General features: G+C 34.3%; 1 protein-coding gene across 1 annotated transcript; it reads right to left on the minus strand.

The window, feature by feature from the left end:
• Positions 1-5153: 5153 nt before the first annotated feature.
• LOC124355042 (ATP-dependent RNA helicase DHX30-like) lies at positions 5154-19017 on the minus strand. The gene is made up of 4 exons (XM_046805951.1): positions 17462-19017; positions 16307-16496; positions 7863-7939; positions 5154-5893 (listed from the first exon to the last, which is right to left on the minus strand). Exons 1-4 carry the CDS (start codon positions 17695-17697, stop codon positions 5659-5661), a joined length of 738 nt encoding a protein of 245 aa, XP_046661907.1. The 5' UTR covers positions 17698-19017; the 3' UTR covers positions 5154-5658.
• Positions 19018-19312: the final 295 nt, after the last annotated feature.

The following is a 19312-nucleotide window of genomic DNA, read 5'->3' on the forward strand; positions in this document are numbered from 1 at the left end:
AGTATAAAACAGGAATTGTCTTATCGCAAACCCCTCCCCATCCTCAGACAGAGGTCAAAGTCGAGCGGTGTAGTAGATAACGTGATTGCAGAGTCTCGCCGCCCGTTCGCTTTGTTGTACTTTCGTATTTTACCCCTACATTTCTCCAAACACAAACATTCAACAAAAACAAACATTACCAAACAAAAACTAAACTCTTCATTGAAAAAAAACACACACAAAACTTGTCATTATTCTTGATCAAACTCCGCCACCCAAAATGCGAGTGCCTCCGGCCGAAGGTGCTTCCGAAGCTCGCGCTGATGTCAACGAAAGAAAAACATCCCTCGAGATAGTATCTATCAGTAAATATAATTCTAGAGGGGCTGATCAGAAATATAAATTGAATTGTAATGGAAAGGCAATTATGTACCGTGCAAAAAACTTAAATAATCATGTGATGCCGCGCGGCCTGCCGTAATCGAGATTCTCGAGAAAGATAAGATAACAGCGACCACAATACCGATCACAATACCTGGAAATGCTTGTTGATTGATGGAATGTTAGTTCTGTTACTCAAATACATCGTTTTATAATGTTCTAAGTTCATTGAAAAAAGTTTAAGCGAATCTGACCTCATTAACAATTGATAATCTTTGTAAGTTTGTAATTTTGTAATTAAAAAGTTGTTTTTTCGTTCTATAATGTTTGTTTATAATATATCTATAAATTTATACTTTTGTGTTTTTCATAGTGGTGTAGTTGGTATAATCCCAAAGTACCGATTTGTATAGTGTCAAATATTGATTTGTGAATATAGTGTAACATTACATACAACGTCTATGCAAATTACAAAAACTGTGCCCGTGTCACATTTAGTGAAAAAAATCATAACTGGACTTCTATATAAGGTAGACTTTTGAAATTTTGTAATTAAGTTAAGGGTTAGATATAGTTTACTAGGATATAACAGGAAATCAGCATACATTTTCTTTTAAACCACTTATTTGTGCTAAAAAAAATGTTTTTTGGAAATTTTAATTTTTTTTCTTAATTTTTAAATTTTTTATAAGTTTAAATTACATTTATGCAACTAAAATTTACCAACAGAACAAGGGCATTTCATAAGCAAAATAATGGTAAAAAATCATCAATATCTGTTAAAAAAATAAAAAAGTTATGATACATTTAGTGAAAGCTTGCAAAACTGCTGTAAATGCCCTTGGCGTTTCTGGGTAGTACTTTTGGAAAATGGGCTGGCATCCAAAGGGTTTAATTTGGCACATCATGATAGACCTGTGACAAGGAAATACTTAAGAACTTTAGTAAATAAGTTCCGAGAATTTGGTTCCATCAAAGATGCCCCACGCTCAGGTCGGCCTCCTTTAGGTGGTGACAAACAGTTCGAAATTGTTGCACAATTTGTTGAAGATCCGCAGAAGTCCACCAGATTAGTAGCAAATCTTTGTGATGTTTCCCAAATGTCTATGGTAAAGTTACTGAAAAAAAATAAATTTCACGCCTATAAAATTAAGCTTATCCATGAGTTAAACAAAGACGATCCAGACCGTCGTCTACAATTTTGCGAAGAAATGGAAGCACTAATTTCTGCTCATCCATTGTTTGTTCGAAACGTTGTGTTTAGTGATGAATGCAGTTTTTTCGTCAATGGAGATGTGAACAAACACAACTGCAGGTACTGGGACACAGAAAATCCCCATGTTTTCCATGAATCTCGCACCCAGTACCCAGAAAAAGTTAATGTTTGGGCCGGGATTTTTGGGAATCACATTATAGGACCATTTTATATTAATGGAAATCTCAATGGTCAACTGTATTTGGAAATGTTACAAGAGTCAATTTTTCCTGCAATAAATACTGTTATTAGGGAGAATCAACATGAATTTGAAGAAGAACTCGTTCATTTCCAGCAAGATGGTGCCCCATCACATTATCATCGTGCTGTACAACATTTCCTGGGAACTCAGCTACATGGTCAGTGGATTGGTAGGCGTGGTGTAATAGAATGGCCTGCACGGTCTCCGGACCTTATACCCATGGACTTTTTTCTATGGGGTCACATAAAATCCGCAATTTACAAAACACCAGTAGCAAACCTTGAAGATTTAAGAAACAGGATTATTAATTATTCTTGCAACCAAATACCACCTCAGACTTTCCAAAACGTCAGAGAGGCGTTCACCCTACGCTTGTCTCACTGCCAAATAATAGGAGGGCTTCAGTTTGAACATTTGATTTGACTTCGTGACGTGGTGAGTTATTAAAATTGTTTTGGTAATACTGGCTATTATTTCGGATTAGGAAAGAGATAGCAGTCTCTGGTTTTCACCACTATTTAAGTTTTTTAATGCTCTTTAAAATGAGGGGTCATTTGATAGGGGTTTACATTTGAAATTTTTGGGTTGCCCCCAAAATTTCACATTTTTGGGGGACAAAAAAATGTTCAATATCATAAAATGAAACTTCCTTTCCATATTGCACCACTACCCAAAGGATATCTCCTTATAATACCAATAGAAAAAAGTAGAGGGGGGGGTCCTGACTTTATATTCACCCTGTATAATGACTGTAGAGAAATATAACTTGACATTGAATAAAACCAAATTGTGATTTTTGAAAATTATTAACCTTCTGAGCCACTTTATATCAAATGGAAAAATCAGACTAAACCCTATAGACTCAAGCCACTCCTGGAAATGTCTGTTCCTGTGAATTCACCCTCACAACAAATGGCTTTGGGAATTTTCGTTTACTATAGCAGATAGATTTCTAACTTTCAGAATAAATTTAACCACTTTTAAAACATTAAACTCCTCTGAACAAGACAGCCTTTGAGACATTTAAATCTCTGAAATTAGAAGTATGTCAGTCAAGCTTTGACATGTGAAATTGTAGATGATGCACCTTCACTGTTGAACACACACTATGTATTTTGACATTAGAGTTACACTTATCCAGTTAGGTTGACCTGTTGTCTCCTTTACAGGAACTTTAAATAAAGCAGAGCAGATCCATTCTTCTGTTATAAAGGAAGTGTACACTACAGTAGAATTATTGAAGCATGTGGGCAAATCATTCAAAGTGCTTGCTGATCAAAGTCTGTGTCATTCATTTTTGTACAAAGACATGCAAGCAAAATATAAATGAGAACATGAATATATGATGAAATATGAATGAGATATATATGTTGTGTTTGTTGTTTGTGTTGTGGCTGGTGGAGAGAGAGTTCTATTCCATTGAAGAATTTCTGGATAGAGCAAGATCACCACAATAATTTATACAAACCCAAAAAAAAACTCTGACGCCATGACTGTACTCTATGTCCATGTCAATAAAGAGAATTTTGTCTTGTCTTGTCTTATCTTGTCTTGAGAAAATCATGCAATAGCTGGAACTGTTCTGTTGCAAGTTTGATATTGTCTATCACCCTCGAAAAGATTATGTCTGGCTGATGCTCTTTTTTCGAATTTCTGCTGCAATTGAGTCAAAATGTGATTTATGCCACCCAGGGATGACTCATGATATTGGGCCAACTGCCAAGTTTTTTGCCACACATTTTAGTCTTTAAATTTATGTGTACATTAACCTTATGTCTTAAAAGTTTTTTTGACTCCTTAAAAGGAGATAGATTCCAATACTAAAAAAATCTATTTTTATAATACAAAACAATAGTGATTGCCTGAAATCCTATTATCCTTTCAAATCATCCATCATCAATAACAAACTTTAGACAAAGAACTATGTTTTATATATATGTCACAGACTCGTGTCCGACGTGTGAGTGACACACACACACTGAACACAGTACACAGTACAGACTGTAGCTGAAGAATAACCACTATGAAGCTGGTGACAATAGATTACACCACCCCAGCATTTTCTGAAAAAAGTACCAACAAAAAGCCCTCAACATAGCATGAGAAGAGTTATGGTTAAGGTGATTGAGATATACACACTATGGGTACATTTAGTAACTGCATTTAATTATAAAACAACAGTTACAAAATAACATATAGAATACTACAACTAATACAACTGGTAGGTAACTATAAAACAGTTAAATTTTGAGGTAACTCTAGGTAGTAGTCTTAATTTTTCTAAAAAATTATTGTTGGTTTTGAGTTATTTGCTGGACACCTGGTAGGTTTTATTACCAAAAGTGTAATGGTTTATGAGAAAAATTGTATTTAGAAGCAGTTTTTTTTATAAAAATACAGTATATTATACTTATCATAATGTTATGTTGGAGTTTTAAGATCATTTGTAACAAGCAAGGACGTCCGGGTCAATCAGGAAAAATGTAAAGCAGTGACAAGTACGTAATTTCTTCATTCTTAAATTATTGATTTTAGTACATTACATTTAGTATATTCAATGTGAATATACTAAAATGCAATGCAAGCAAACTGAAAATAACATCAGGCAGCCTGCCTATCAGCTATTGGATATGAATCACAACAGGAAGCGAGTGTAACCAGTTTCTTAAAAGTGAGTGACACCAATTAATTGTGTAATTTATTCTTTCTTACACTTTTGGAAATTAAATAATTTCTGGATTCAAAGACATTATTAATATAAAAAACTATTAATGAAAACTAATACAGTACTAGGATAGAGTTAAAATTTGCTTGGGGGAGACTTTAATAAGTGGCCTACACTCATTATTCGATTGCTGTTATCAAAAGATTCGATATACTGTACTATCCCACTTCGATATGTAAAAATCACATACAATAAGAGTTATAAATAACAGTAAAAAAGAAGAATCTCGTACTTAAAATTTTAAAAATATTAACAATAACATTACAAAACAACAAAATCAACAATGGCCTAGACTTAAATATAAAAGAAACCTTACAATATTACAACTTGCCCAGCTTGATTTCAACGAGTAACCGCTTTTGTGAAATGGTGGAAAAAGTTCTCCCCATGGGTTACCAGGAGCCAAATCCAGATGTTGAAGCCACTTAAACAGTCACTTGTGAGGAATATCTCACATATTTTTCTCATATTCATTGTTATTTTCAAAGTTTACAAATATTAGTTACTTCTTGTTGTTTATTGTTTACATTAAAATTATTATAACTAATAAGTTCAAATCCTATGCTAAGTTAAATCAATTGTAATATTGAATTGTTCCTTCGGATAAAAACAATCGAACCATTCTATAATAGCAATTGAATAACGATAACAGGAATACTTGTTTTGTTATTTATTTTTCTGTCACTAAGTTATTTTTCAATTTAAAAAAACTTTTAATACAGTAAATATTGTACATTTGTGGATGTTAAGAAGAAGTAATCAATCTACAGTCCTTCATCACTAAATTATGTCAATTTTCATTGAATTATTTCATTACACCAGCCATTAAAAACATTACAAATTAAATGAGAAATGGTTTCCCACCCCCTTTATCATTGAGAGTATTATTAAAAACTCTCCATACAATGAAGTATCAGCTATCTGAACATTTAAAAATATTTGTCTTTTAAGCAATGCCTTCCCAATTATAACCTTTCACAGGAAAATTAAGTGAATACAGGCCCAACAGATGAAATAAAGTGACAATTTGACTGCTACACCTGAGCCACTTTAAAACAAAACATTCAATACTATCAATTCTGGCAGATGTTGAGTGAATCACATGTGCACAATACATTATCCGCTCTGCATTCTATCGGATGGAGGTTCAGTCCTTAACTCTCCACTCTCTGTGAAGTCAATGTTGGCTCCCTGTTCTCCGGTCAGATCGGCGAGAACCGGTAACAGATCATCTCGGAACTGACAGATGGCCTTGTACTGCTCCACATCTCTGGGTCTACCCTCATACTCCACCAAGTACTCCAGCACGTTCCACACCACCTGTCTAAGGTGCAACAGCTGCTCTCCCTCTCTAGAAATTTAATGGGAATTGTTAACCCACTGGGCTAGTTGGGAGCCACTTACACTAGAAATTGAAATGTCTAGTATTATAATATTAATCATTGTAACTAAACTAAGGAGGGGTTTAACTTATTGTATATTGTAAAAGCAATTAACCAAACTTTTTAAATATAAAAAAAATTAAATATGTACTAACAAATATTTTTTTATAAAAAACTCCTAGAATAAGATTTTCTACTCATTTTAGTACAATGTAATAAAACCAACACTATATGAATAAACTAAGGTCCCAAATATTTTATACAAGGTGAGTAAGGCAAGGCATATCTTTCCATATATTGTTTTTTTTTAGTTATAGTCACTTTTTCAAAGTTGTTCTTTTAGAGGATAAGCAAATTTTGGTAAATACATTCATGTGACATGTGATTGTAAATGAAATTTACTACACATCATGAACATGATGTTTTCACTAACTTATTAAAAAAAAATGTAGTTAATACTGGATTTTGTGTGAAACCCAAATTTTATTTTATTGGTAATAACAATTACTTCTGTAGTTTGCAATGTAGTGTACAATCGTAATAAAATCATTAAAGAAATCCCAGAATGCTATAGCATCACAAACCAAATGTCCTTTAGCAGCTAGAGAAACCCGGAACTAAGTGTTACCAACTGAAATAAAAATTCTAATTTTTATCTGAACTTTATAATATTGTGTAAAGTTGTTATTAATTGTTAAAACCAGAAAACTATATATTGATAAAAGTTTTCCATCATTTAGAACTGAGACTTGTCAAAGAAAGAAATGAATAAGGACAGTGGGATGGTGTGTGACATGACCTCATAAGTTTCCCTTTTAGAATACAAAATTGATTATGAATTAATCATAGGCCATTACTACTACTACTTACTGCCGTGGCTCTTGGTACCCAAGGTGGTACTTTGCCTCGCCAACACACTGCCTCCAGATCTCTCTATCCATTGCCTCTTCTTCCCTTCTTCCCAGTTTTCTTATGTCTCTTCTGATCTGGTCTCGCCATCTCAACTTGGGCCTTCCTGGTGGTCTTCTGCCCTCCGGATTGTTTACAAGGACGTTCTTGACTAAGGAGTTGTCCTCCTTCCTTAGTAAATGGCCAGCCCATCTCATTCTCCTACTTCTCACCTCGGCCACTATGTCTGGGTCCATATATAGTTGCCTCAACTCTACATTATGTTTTATCCTCCACTCTCCATCTTCAAGGGTTGGCCCATAGATTTGTTCTCAAATACTATCAAATGTTTTTCTGTTTTTTTACTTAACACCCAGTTTTCTGAGCCATATAACAGAACTGGTCTTATAATGGTTTTATATATACGGAGTTTGGTTTTGTGTGATAGTAGTCGAGAGCTTAATAGCTTGTGGCATGCTGATAAACTTCTGTGTGCTGCATTTATCCATTGTTGTATTTCCATGTCTTCTTCATTATTATTCGTCAGCATTACTTCCAAATAAGTGAAGTTGTTTACTTTTTCAAATTTGTGCCCTTCTATTTCTATATTATTTTCATTGCTTATTTGGGTTGTTCTCCCACATTCCATTATTTTGGTTTTCTCTTCATTTATGCTTAAACCAACTTTTTGTGTATGGTTTAGGAGTTTTGCGACCAGCACTTTCAGCTCTTCTTTACTCTTCGCTATAATTGCAACATCATCCGCAAATGCAAGAACATTTATTTTGGTCCCTATTGTAATTCCAGCTTCTGTTTGTCTTACTTCTTGTAATGCTTCCTCTAAAGCTAAATTAAATAGCAATGGGGACAATCCATCCCCCTGTCTTACGCCTGTGCTTACATCAAACTTTTCCGAGATTTCCCCATTTATCTTAACCTTGCCATAATCATAGGCCATTATGGTATTAAATACCAAACAAATGAATTTATAAGTTATCATAGATAATAGTAAAAGAATATAATCTGATTTTAAAATGTACATAAACTTACTTTTTATTAACTTCAATGTAGACAGGTCTGGCACCCTCAACAGATATTACAGAATTTTCATTTTCTAAACCAGCCATCTGAAACAGAAAATACAATATAGATTACTTCTTTTTAACGCTAGCTGCTGGGTCAGGCCAACTAGACTGACAACCATGGTTGGTGAGATATAGTGCACTGGATGAATTCATCCAACAGTGTTATTAAATAGCTGATGGCCATTTTTACCAGTTTCCTGCTTATGCTGCATCAGGACGTAACATAATGCAACTATTTGAGTAGAGAGAGCTGTCTTATGTAATAATTGGTTAAGTCCCGCGAAGCTTATCACTCAAATTTGAGCTAACATCTTGAAATTTTGCATGAAGCCCCATTCCTTTATAGGTAACATCGAGTTTGAGAGTGTGTGCTCCATCACTCCAAGTCATTGGGTTGAGTATTAGCAATTATTTTTACATTGGTCTTGTGGGTAACTATGATGGCAATGAAAAAATCACAGTGTGAAGCCTGTTACGCAACACATGTTGTGGCATACTCCTATCTCATGTGTAACTGATTCTTATTCAGTGAAGAAACTGATATTGAAAGATTGGACATATCAACACAACATGTTGGGCCACTTTATCTAAGAGGTGTATGTTATAGATAAAAGTAAAAAAATATAAAGTAATACCATAGATTCAACGGAAGCATAGTGATGTATGAACACAAGAATTATACGAGGGCCATCCGGAAAATGTACCCTTTTGTGAAATAAAGACACAGAAGTAAATATTAACAAATATAAACATTTTTATTGAAAAGAGCATACCTTAAACTACTTCTCCACATAATCTCCAAGCAAATTTAAGCATTTGTCATAACGTGTGACGAGTTTTTGTATTCCAGCGTCATATTCCTCCGCCGCCAGCCGATTGAAATACGTAGTCACGCCTTCTTTAAGTTCTTCATCGCTGTCAAATCTTTTTCCCGCCAAAAACTCTTTAAGTTTTGTAAAGAGATGAAAATCTGAAGGGGCCAAGTCCGGGCTATACGGTGGATGGTCAAAAATTTCCCAATTGAATTGCTGCAGAAGTTGTTGTGTTATCCCCGCTTCATGAGGCCTGGCATTGTCATGGAGGAGAATGACGCCATCAGACAATAGACCTCTCCGTCGATTTTGTATTGCCCGCCGTAATTTCTTTAATGTTTCACAATACGCATTAGCGTTAATAGTGTCTCCACGGGCCATAAAATCAATGAGCAGTACACCACGTCGATCCCAGAAAATGGTTGCCATAAGTTTCCTGGTGGACAGAACAGTTTTGAATTTTTTTGGTTTCTTTGGTGAATGAGTATGATGCCACTCCAATTGACTGTCGTTTACTCTCAGGTGAAGCATAACAAACCCACGTTTCATCACCAGTAACTATGCGATTCAAGAACGTGTCTGCTTCATCAGAATAACGTTCCAAAATAGTGAATGCAGCAGCCATACGCTTGGTTTTGTGCTCATCTGTAAGCATGCGAGGGACCCACCTTGCACAAATTTTTGAATAATGCAGATGGTCTTTGACAATTTCATGAACAATTGTTCGAGAAACATTAGGGAAATGTTCACAGATGTCATCAATTGTGACGCGCCGATCGTTCCTCACGAATTCGTCTACTGACCTCAGCAGTTGATCTGTAATGACAGATGATCTCCCTGAACGCTCATCGTCGTGTGTGTTCCCCCTCCCCAAGTTGAAATTACGACACCAGCGCCGAACAGATGACTCTTCCATCACATTGTCTCCATACACTTCCTTTAATTGGCGATGAATATCACAAGGTCGAACGTTTCTTGCGTTGAGAAATTTTATTACAGCCCTCACTTCACAACTGGCGGCGTTTTCAATTTTTTTAAACATTATGAACTGCCACAGAAACAACACAGGCAATGCTAGCGTCACGGAACTTGTAACAGAGAAGGCAGACAAGCCACTGAAGCGATCTGACCTTGACCGGCGGCTACTCGCGTCGTCAGCGCCTCACGCGGCGGAAACGGGTACTACTTTCCGGATGGCCCTCGTAGATAAAAATTTATTTACAAACCAACATATTTTGTTACTTTGATTATCTATCAATAAATTTTCAAGCATACAGTATGACAAAAATATGTTTTAGTTGTTGGAGTTTGTTTCCCGCTGATCAGCTGATGTCCAAAAATAGATGCAATGTGATGCACAAACATAGAAATTGAATATATGAACTTCAAGACAAATATTATTTACAAAACCACAAATTTTCCTTGCTTCCATAAAAAAAATTGTTTTTATGAACATTTGTGACAAAATTTTATGTTAAAAAATATGAAAATCAATTATTGTGTAGCTTCTGATACATAGGTAGTTCACTAGAAATGAGAATTCATGATATTGGATAATTAATAACCTACTAATTAAATAAATGTAAGTAACCTCTCTGAAGGGGTGTCTGGGCAGTTTCTTTGGAACAGAAACATCCATCCTTGCAATCCAAACTATAAAAGCTGTTGGTCTGCAAAGAACGTTCTCAAAATTTATCAAGGTTGCAACCATAAAACATCTTTCTACAAAAATGACTCTTTTCCATAAGCTTTTCAAAGATCTAAAATATACCATTGTTGTACGCCCCGCACCCCGAAAATCAAGAATATAGTTAACGCCCAATAGTCCTTTTAAGTGTATTGAAAGTTCCTTAAAACACCCATTTAGAATTGTATTTTAGTTATCCTATAGTGTTTACATTCCTCCAGAACCAGCTGGTTTCAGATCTGGTTGTAACTGCTGTGATCACTTTGCCTGGCTCGGTCTGTACAAGGAATGTTGGGTTTGTGTGGAAGCAGAAATTCAGGAAACCTAACATAGTGCTCTGATAGACTTTAGTATATAACTGGAGCACTAATTCCTTTCCTTTTATACGGCTACAAGGCCATATCCCTTTGTACCACTTACTTAATAAAAAAAGCATGAAAGACCAAGTCCCAGGTAGGCTATATATAGGCTATACCGATAAAGTATATCTATATACTCTATTAGTTATATAATAACATATATAAAAAATATATAAAAGATACACTCTAGCTAATAATTAAGACAACTTAGCTGGTGCAAATCATTTATATTACTAAAATCAATCATTGTTTCACCATTGACAGAAATTAAATTTAGTTGAATAGCCACGGGCTGGTCAATCCCTCTTGTGATCTGGCTCATGAGCCTTAGTTTGGATACTGTTGCTCTGGATCGATTTCTTACTTTCAAGACTCTTTTTCAAAAGATAGTAGCAAGGTAAAGAGTAATCCTAAAACAGCAGGTTGGTGAATGGCTCAAGTCTTGTAAACAACCTCGTTACATCACAATCACATGCATATTGGTAGCTTTTCCATGATTCCAGCTGGTTGATTATTTGAGATTAATTTGACAGGCAAAACAAATCTGCCAAAACATGTTGGGTTATATATTGATACTCTACCCAATTATAGAACCTAATGGAATGAGAAGAATGGCCTCCTTAGCAGAAAATGGTATTCAATTAAATGCTCCTCTCTCTCTCTCTCTCTCTCTCTCTCTCTCTCTCTATATATATATATATATATATATATATATATATTATATTTTATATATATATATACAGGGTGTATATTATGTCTGGAAACACCCAAATATATCCTTTAATAATTTTAAATATAAATTTGAAACCTCTTACAATTGTGATAGAGATTGGGCATCTACTTTTTGGAACAATGTTTTGTTATGTCACACCAACGGGGGACGTCCTGCCGAGGGTATCGTGAAATATTCTTAATGGAAGCCATATACCTTGTGATACATAATTTTAAAGGTAATAGCTTACTGAATTGAATGCCACACAAAACCGCATCTCAAGGGAATTATTCTATCAGAAAATAGAGCATTTTAGTATTGAAAATTTACTGATGTTCAACAATGTAATTTTAACATGGTTCTTGCCACAAAATGTGTTATACTAATTTTTTTAGCATTTTTTTAAATGTTCAATTAAATAAAACAAAAATTTCATTTTAAGCTGGTTCTATTAGCACAAATTTGCCAGTTTTTATTACATTACAATTATGGAAATACTTATGTTATTGATTTCTTATTACAAATAAAAAATAATGTATGCTGTTAGAAAAGTCTTTACAACAAACGTTTTACCTGCATTTGGTGTCAAAGCAATTGTGTCGAACTGTGTTCCTTCTACGGTTTTGACAATGAGCCAATCTTGTGTAAAATGATTCGACAGAGTTGCCTAACATTTCTTCAGTTATCAAAGCAATCTCCTCTATAATCCTGTTTCTTAGGTCTTCCAAATTATGAGGCTTTCTTCTATAAACATTGGATTTTAAATGACCCCCATAGGAAATAATCGATTGGTGACAAATCCGGAGATTCTTGGAGGCCATTCGATTTCTCCTCTTCGGCCAATCCATTTATGAGGAAACCTTAAATCCAAATACTCTCTTACCTGTCTCCCATAATGGGGTGGAGCACCATCCTGCTGAAACCATACATTATCAAAGTATTCTCCTGATGCAATTTGAATAGCTGGGATTATTTCATTTTGGAGCATATTGTAGTAAAGTTCGGCATTTAAATTTCCATTGATGAAAAAAGGGTCCAAAATTTTGTTACCTTAAAATTCCACACCATACGTTCAGTTTTTGTGGTTGCTGTGAATGGGACTCAGTAATCCAATGTGGGTTTTCACTAGCCCAGTAACGGCAATTGTGCCTGTTAAAATTGCCATTTAGGAAAAAAGTTGCCTCATCAGAAAATAGTATGTTGGTCAGAAAATCTCTATTGTCATCACATTTGCGCATCACAAGTTCACAAAACTCAAACTCTTCTGTCGTAATCATCCTCACTTAACTGTTGGACTAAATGAACTTTAAATGGTTTGTATTTATTAATTTTCAAAATCTTACTCACAGACATAGGGTGCATATCATGTTGCTGTGCAGCTTTTTCTGAGCGATGTATGTGGGTCTTCAATAAATGTTTGCAAAACATCTAGTGCATGTTCTTCATCTGTTGCAGATTGTATCCTACCCGACTTTGGCCGATTACGTACACTCCCTGTCATTTCAAAACGCTCAATAGTTTTTGATATTGTTGAAACACTTATGGGATTCCTTTCTGGGAAAGTGTCATTAAACAAATTACAAACTTCCCGATAAGGATCTTTGACGATCGCCATATCCTCGCATCATCAACAGAGTAATTCGTTCTCTTTCAGACAATTCCATTAAAATGCCAAATAAAAACTGAACTACTGTAATTAGATAACTTGTTGACAGCAATGCTTCAGAGACACTGATTAACTCGACAGGAATGATATGACTTTGTCCATTTGTAATTCCCAAGCTTTAGACCTGTCTAGTGAAAGCTCCATGCTCAACAAACTGAAACCTGTAGACCAGATGATTAATAACACAATAATGTTTCTCATAGGCTAGTGACCTTTGTCTTTTTAAACCTTCCTGCTGACTGGAAAACACCAAGTACAGATTCATAAGTAATCAGAGAAAGTGACTCATAAGTTTTATTCATTGTAATAAAAAACTGGTAAATTTGTACTAATGAAACCAGCTTAAAAATAAATTGTTTTATTTTATTTTAATTGAAACATTTAAAAAAATGCTAAAAAATTAGTGTAACACATTTTGTGGCAAGAAACCATGTTAAAAATTACATTGTTGAACATCAGTAAATATTCAATACTAAAAATGCTCTATTTTCTGATAGAATAATTCCTTTGAGATGCGGTTTGTGGCATTCAATTCAGTAAGCTATTACCTTTAAAATTATGTATCACAAGGTATAGGCTTCCATTAAGAATATTCACGATACCCTCGGCAGGACGTCCCCCGTTGGTGTGTGACATAACAAAACATTGTTCCAAAAAGTAGATGCCCAATCTCTATCACGATTGTAAGAGGTTTCAAATTTATATTTAAATTATTAAAGGATATATTTGGGTGTTTTCCAGACATAAATATACACCCTGTATTACAGGGTGTACATAAAGTCCTGCACAGGTATAATATTTTCTGAACGATAACAGATAAATCAACAAGATTTGGTACATCAACACTACACCTAAAAATCTCCTTTTTGAAGGAACTATCAGTTTTCTGTAATATCATGGGGACGTCCCGCAAGGAGTGAGAAGGAAATCTTAAATAGGAGCATAGGTCAATATGCACATCATTTTAAAGGGCTTATCTAGCAGATTTTAATGCCGCAAACCGCACTCAAAAAGATTGATCCAGTACAAAATGGCGGCTGTTCAAAGGTTTTATTTTAAAAAGATGTTTACTTACCAAATGTTTTCAGAGTAAATGTTCGAATTGTTCACCTCCGGTTATTTGACAGTTGGATAGACGCTCATAGAAACAGAGTTTAGCAGGGCAACTTGAGGAATCGTCTGGCATTCTAGAAGTATTCTTTGTCTCAGTTCATTTTGAGGCTTTGTTTTGTAGACGTTGTCCTTAAGGTAACCCCAAACAAAATAGTCTAATGGAGACAGATCTGGTAAACGCGCTGGCCATTCTACAGTCCCCCGCCTTCTGATCCACCGTTGCCAAAAAACAGTGTTTAAATAGGCTCTTACGTCGATGCCGTAGTGTCGGGGTGCTCCGTCCTGTTGAAACCAGATATTCTGGAAATGTTCTCCAAACCATGTTTCAAAGTGCTGGTGTAATTTCATATTCCAGCAAACGTTGGTATGATATTGCATTTAAATTTCCTTCAATAAAGAAAGGACCTACCAACTGGATACCTATCACACCAAGCCAGACATTCACCTTTAGTGGATACTGCGTATGTGCCTCCCGCATCCAGTGAGGATTTTCACTACTCCAGTAACGGCAATTGTGCCTGTTTACACTTCCATTCCGCATAAATGAACACTCGTCTGAAAACACAATCAATTTCGTTGTGATCTATTTTGGCTGTCATAGTTTTACAAAAATTCTATACGTCGATCGAAATCATCTTCGTTGAGTTCGTGCACCAAATGAACTTTATAAGGCTCAAAATTAGACCCTTTAAGAATTTTTTTAACAGACGTAACAGACATGTCATGAGTTTGTGCTGCTGAGCGTAGGGACTCTTGCGGGTTCTCAATAAATGACTGCAATACATCTAAAGAGTTGTCTTCGGTTGTCGCAGTAGCGGGCCTTCCTGACCTATGACGATCGGAAACACTTCCTGTTTCCATAAAGCGTTGAACAGTTCTCCCTACAGTTGTTCTAGAAATTGGCTGCGTCTCTTGAAAGTAGTCATTAAATAAATAAAAAGTAGTCTGTTGTTTCCCCAACCAACCATCATAAGAAGTTTTATACGTTCGTCAAGCGACATAATGTAGTTGAAGAACTACAAGCAATACGACAAACTCTTTTGTACTAAAGCGCACTGATAGAAAGGTTGGACAGCACTACTAAAACAAGAAAACTAGAATAGCCTACTATGAATAGACTGGCTAATAGGAAAGTCCAAACTGACCCAAAGATAAGAGCTTTCTAATTGTTACTGTTATCAGGTTTTCCCCGTTATCAATATATTAGGACCAAATTTGTAACCCTTGAGGATAACTAACGTCATAATTCACTTCTGTAAAACTGACAAGCATAATGTAGTATTTAGCTGCAGTATTCGTTTGGTTGCAGTAAAGCAGTTTTGCTTTACTGGGATTATGGCTACTAATAAAATGAAACCAAGTAAAACCTTTGAACAGCCGCCATTTTGTACTGGATCAATCCTTTTGAGTGCGGTTTGCGGCATTAAACTCTGCTAGATAAGCCTTTTAAAATGGTGTGCATATTGACCTATGCTCCTATTTAAGATTTCCTTCTCACTCCTTGCGGGACGTCCCCATGATATTACAAAAAACTGATAGTTCCTTCAAAAAGTAGATTTTTAGGTGTAGTGTTGATGTACCAAATCTTGTTGATTTATCTGTTATCGTTCAGAAAATATTATACCTGTGCAGGACTTAATGTAAACCCTGTATATATATATATATATATGCATGTATATATATATATATATATACAGTACATACACACATTCTACCAGCTTCTTCTTATTGGAATCAAATACTAAATTTATAAACAAATGCTTCCACTTGTTTTAATTATTGGTAATTATGAAATTTTATTTTTGTGTTTCCTTGAACACAAAAGACTTACAAAAATAAAATTTCATTATTATTGGAGCATTTGTTTGTAAATTAAGTGCTCCTATGTATGTTGTTTGATGCAACTATTGAAAACTGTTTACATGGATTACGCCGAAGATAAATGCTATGATTGTGGATGACTAATATCACCCACATTCTTTTATATTATTTTACAAATCCTTAGACAAACTCAATTTTAAAATTATTTGAAAAAACATGATACTGTTTTTAAAAATTACATTTTTTAGTGTGAGTACACCAGGCATGAAGAGCACAAGAGAGACAGGTGACAACAGACTGGACTCATGGACAATGACTGCTCTCCGCTCTGCTGACGACAAGCTCTTGTAGTAGGTGAGGAATGGAGTTGGAAACTCCTTGAATTTGGAGTTGACACTCTCGCTACTGATCACTGCCGGGCTCCCATCTCTACGGACAGACCAGTTGAGTTAGAGCTATCTGCATTATTTTAACAGGTACATTTTCTCACTTTCACCCACATACAGAAATTAATTCATAATAACAAGTTCTATTAAAAATTTCTGACACTAACACCACAATTATTTCAAATTTCTGACAAAACATTTGTAAAATGTTGCATCCCTAAGAGGATCCACTAAGAGCAAACGTCGAGATATCGAGGTACTAGACTCCAATGATTGTTAAATTCGTCCTTTTTGTGATTTTTTTAATCAAAATTAATTTTATTATCTGAATATCATGGGTCATTAATGAATTCCCTTTGAAACTATACTGCATCCAACTAATTTCCAATTTTAATACTCTTTTACATTGTTATGTTTTTTTTAAATAGTTTATTGTGTCTATATTTTGTTTCTTATTTAATTTAGTACACAATTTCTTTCAGTTTAAAACTCGAACTAAGTTTTTTGTGGTGACTTGTTCTCATACATGGACTTATATAGCCAATTCTCAAATAACAAAATAAGTAATATAATACTATTTGACACAATACATTACAGCCAAACATTTAAGTAAACTACATTTTTAAAGACATTGGATAATTTTAATGTATGCCTTCTGTTAAGTTTTAGAGAATACATGATTTTGGTTTAAAAGACATTTATGATCCCTAAACTTCAATGTTACCACAGAAACATGTTTTAGTCAAGCTTTACTGGAAAATATCTAAAACTCTTGTAATGAAGATTTTCTATTAGTATATGACAAAACACAGATGTGTTTAATCATATTTAGTTGCTACAAAATAAATACTACTCAAAAAGTACAGAGCAAAATATTTAAGAGATAAACATGAGCTGATTTTCTTAATGTGATCTCTCATCTTTTAAAATGTGTTCTTCCTCTAGTATAGTAATTATTCATATAAATAGCCCTAGTATCAGCATAACCAAACAAGGTAACCAACTCACAGGGTACGGAGCATTAGACCCCTCTTGCGTATTGGCTTTTGGAACACGAGAATCTTCCCCAGGCCTGAGAGCAGAACACTCTTTACCAATTCATCATAACGAGAGAACTGATTGCATGGCATTGACATGTCATTGATGTTCTCTACCTCGGGGATTAGCTTGGAGGAATTCAACAGCTCTCCATGCAGTTTCTTTAATTCTACAAAAGAAAATAACATTTCATGTTTTAAAAACATCAGTAGTTTCACATTGTTTGTTAGTAAAGATTGTTAGTTTGAAGGTTACAATTTTAATCATATACAGTTATTGCTGAAATTAATTAATTTTACATTCCAATTTACAGTTTAAATACCATAGTTTTAACATTTGTTTATGACACCGGTACAATTATCCAACTGAGTAATATCCTTGTAAAATTGAAAACTGCTATGTTAGACCTATATAAAATGGAGGAATTCATGTACTTTTTGAAAACTATCATCCTATATATTAATCTTGTCAGTACTGGATAAAATAATGGAACATTATGTAACTACACATCTCACTACCTACTTAGAAAATAATAGATTATTGTCAATATGGATTTCAAAATAATAAAAGCACTAAAACACTTCTTCAAGATACCTCTGATCATCTAAATAATGAACTGGGTTTAAGAAATCAAATATTGATAAGGTTCATCGAGTTTTCTAAAGCGTTTGACGTTCTACACTATGATAGAATTATTGAATCGCTTGAAAAAAATTAAAATAAAGAACAAATTTCTTCATTGATTCAGAGACTATTTACAAAACAGAAAATTTATTAGAATAGAGGATTTTACAACAGGAGAGCTTAGCATTGACTCAGGCATTCCTCAAGGCAGTGTTCTCGGACCCATTCTATATATTATATATGTTAACTCACAGACTAAGCAAATCACAAAGGCCAACATATAATTGTGTGCAGATGATAGTGCAATAGTTACCAAACTCTCACAAAATTATTTATGAAGCAGCAAGTGATGTGTAGCATGATTTCAACAACATAGTTAGATGGTGTCATGACAGTGGTTTGATTATCAATGGCAGCAAGTCCAGTGTTATGAATGTACATTCACCGGATTATGATTGCAAAACAGTACACATTAAGCAACATAATAGCTGCTTGCATACTGGGAATTACATTTTAAACCAGTGCAATTGTCAGGCTCTAGAACATGTTACTTGTTTTAAATAATTAGGGGTTCAGGTACACCATACACTAAATGGGATAAGCATATAGATCATGTATGTAAAAAAATACAAATTTGTTCATATAAATTACATCATTTGAAAAACTTACTGTCATACAATGTTTTACTTGTAACTTATGGAGTTTGTTTAAATCAGTTATCTGGTATGTATTGAGAGTCTGAAGCAATACTTCTACTTACCTCCTCAAAAGAATAGAACATTTGCAAATAGAAACTCCTAGAAATATTGTTCCTAAAGATATTAAATTAAACAGCGATTTAGAACTTTTGTTCCTCAAAAGCTCACTAATTTTCTTCCAGTACAGAAACTGTATGTGTAACTGATCTTTAATGATCATTTATGTAATAATAAGTAAAAAGTTGTAAACTCGTATCATTACAGTCTTAGGCTTTGATGTTGTGCGTAGATTTAATAATATATATGTCAGTAGAAAACTTGAGATTTTTGTGCCAAAGACTTTTAATGAATTGTGTAAAATAATTACTGTTAGAAATAGCTGCAAAAATATAAAATTAGAATTGAAAGAAATGATTTGGTGTGGTTCTGTTTAATACAGTTAATAAATTAATGTAATTATAAATATGTTGTGTGTTTATTTGATTCTATGCGTTTGTTG

This window comes from Homalodisca vitripennis, chromosome 2 (genome assembly GCF_021130785.1).
Source record: "Homalodisca vitripennis isolate AUS2020 chromosome 2, UT_GWSS_2.1, whole genome shotgun sequence".
Lineage (NCBI taxonomy): Eukaryota > Metazoa > Arthropoda > Insecta > Hemiptera > Cicadellidae > Homalodisca > Homalodisca vitripennis.

Excerpts from the sequence above, each read along its gene's own strand:
- LOC124355042 (XM_046805951.1), bottom strand. The coding sequence starts at position 17,697 with ATGTTTTTAAAACATGAAATGTTATTTTCTTTTGTAGAATTAAAGAAA. Across the intron at positions 7,940-16,306 it reads GTGTACTCACACTAAAAAAT|ATGGCTGGTTTAGAAAATGA; the intron begins GTAATTTTTAAA and ends TTTCTGTTTCAG. Across the intron at positions 5,894-7,862 it reads TACATTGAAGTTAATAAAAA|AGAGGGAGAGCAGCTGTTGC; the intron begins GTAAGTTTATGT and ends TTAAATTTCTAG.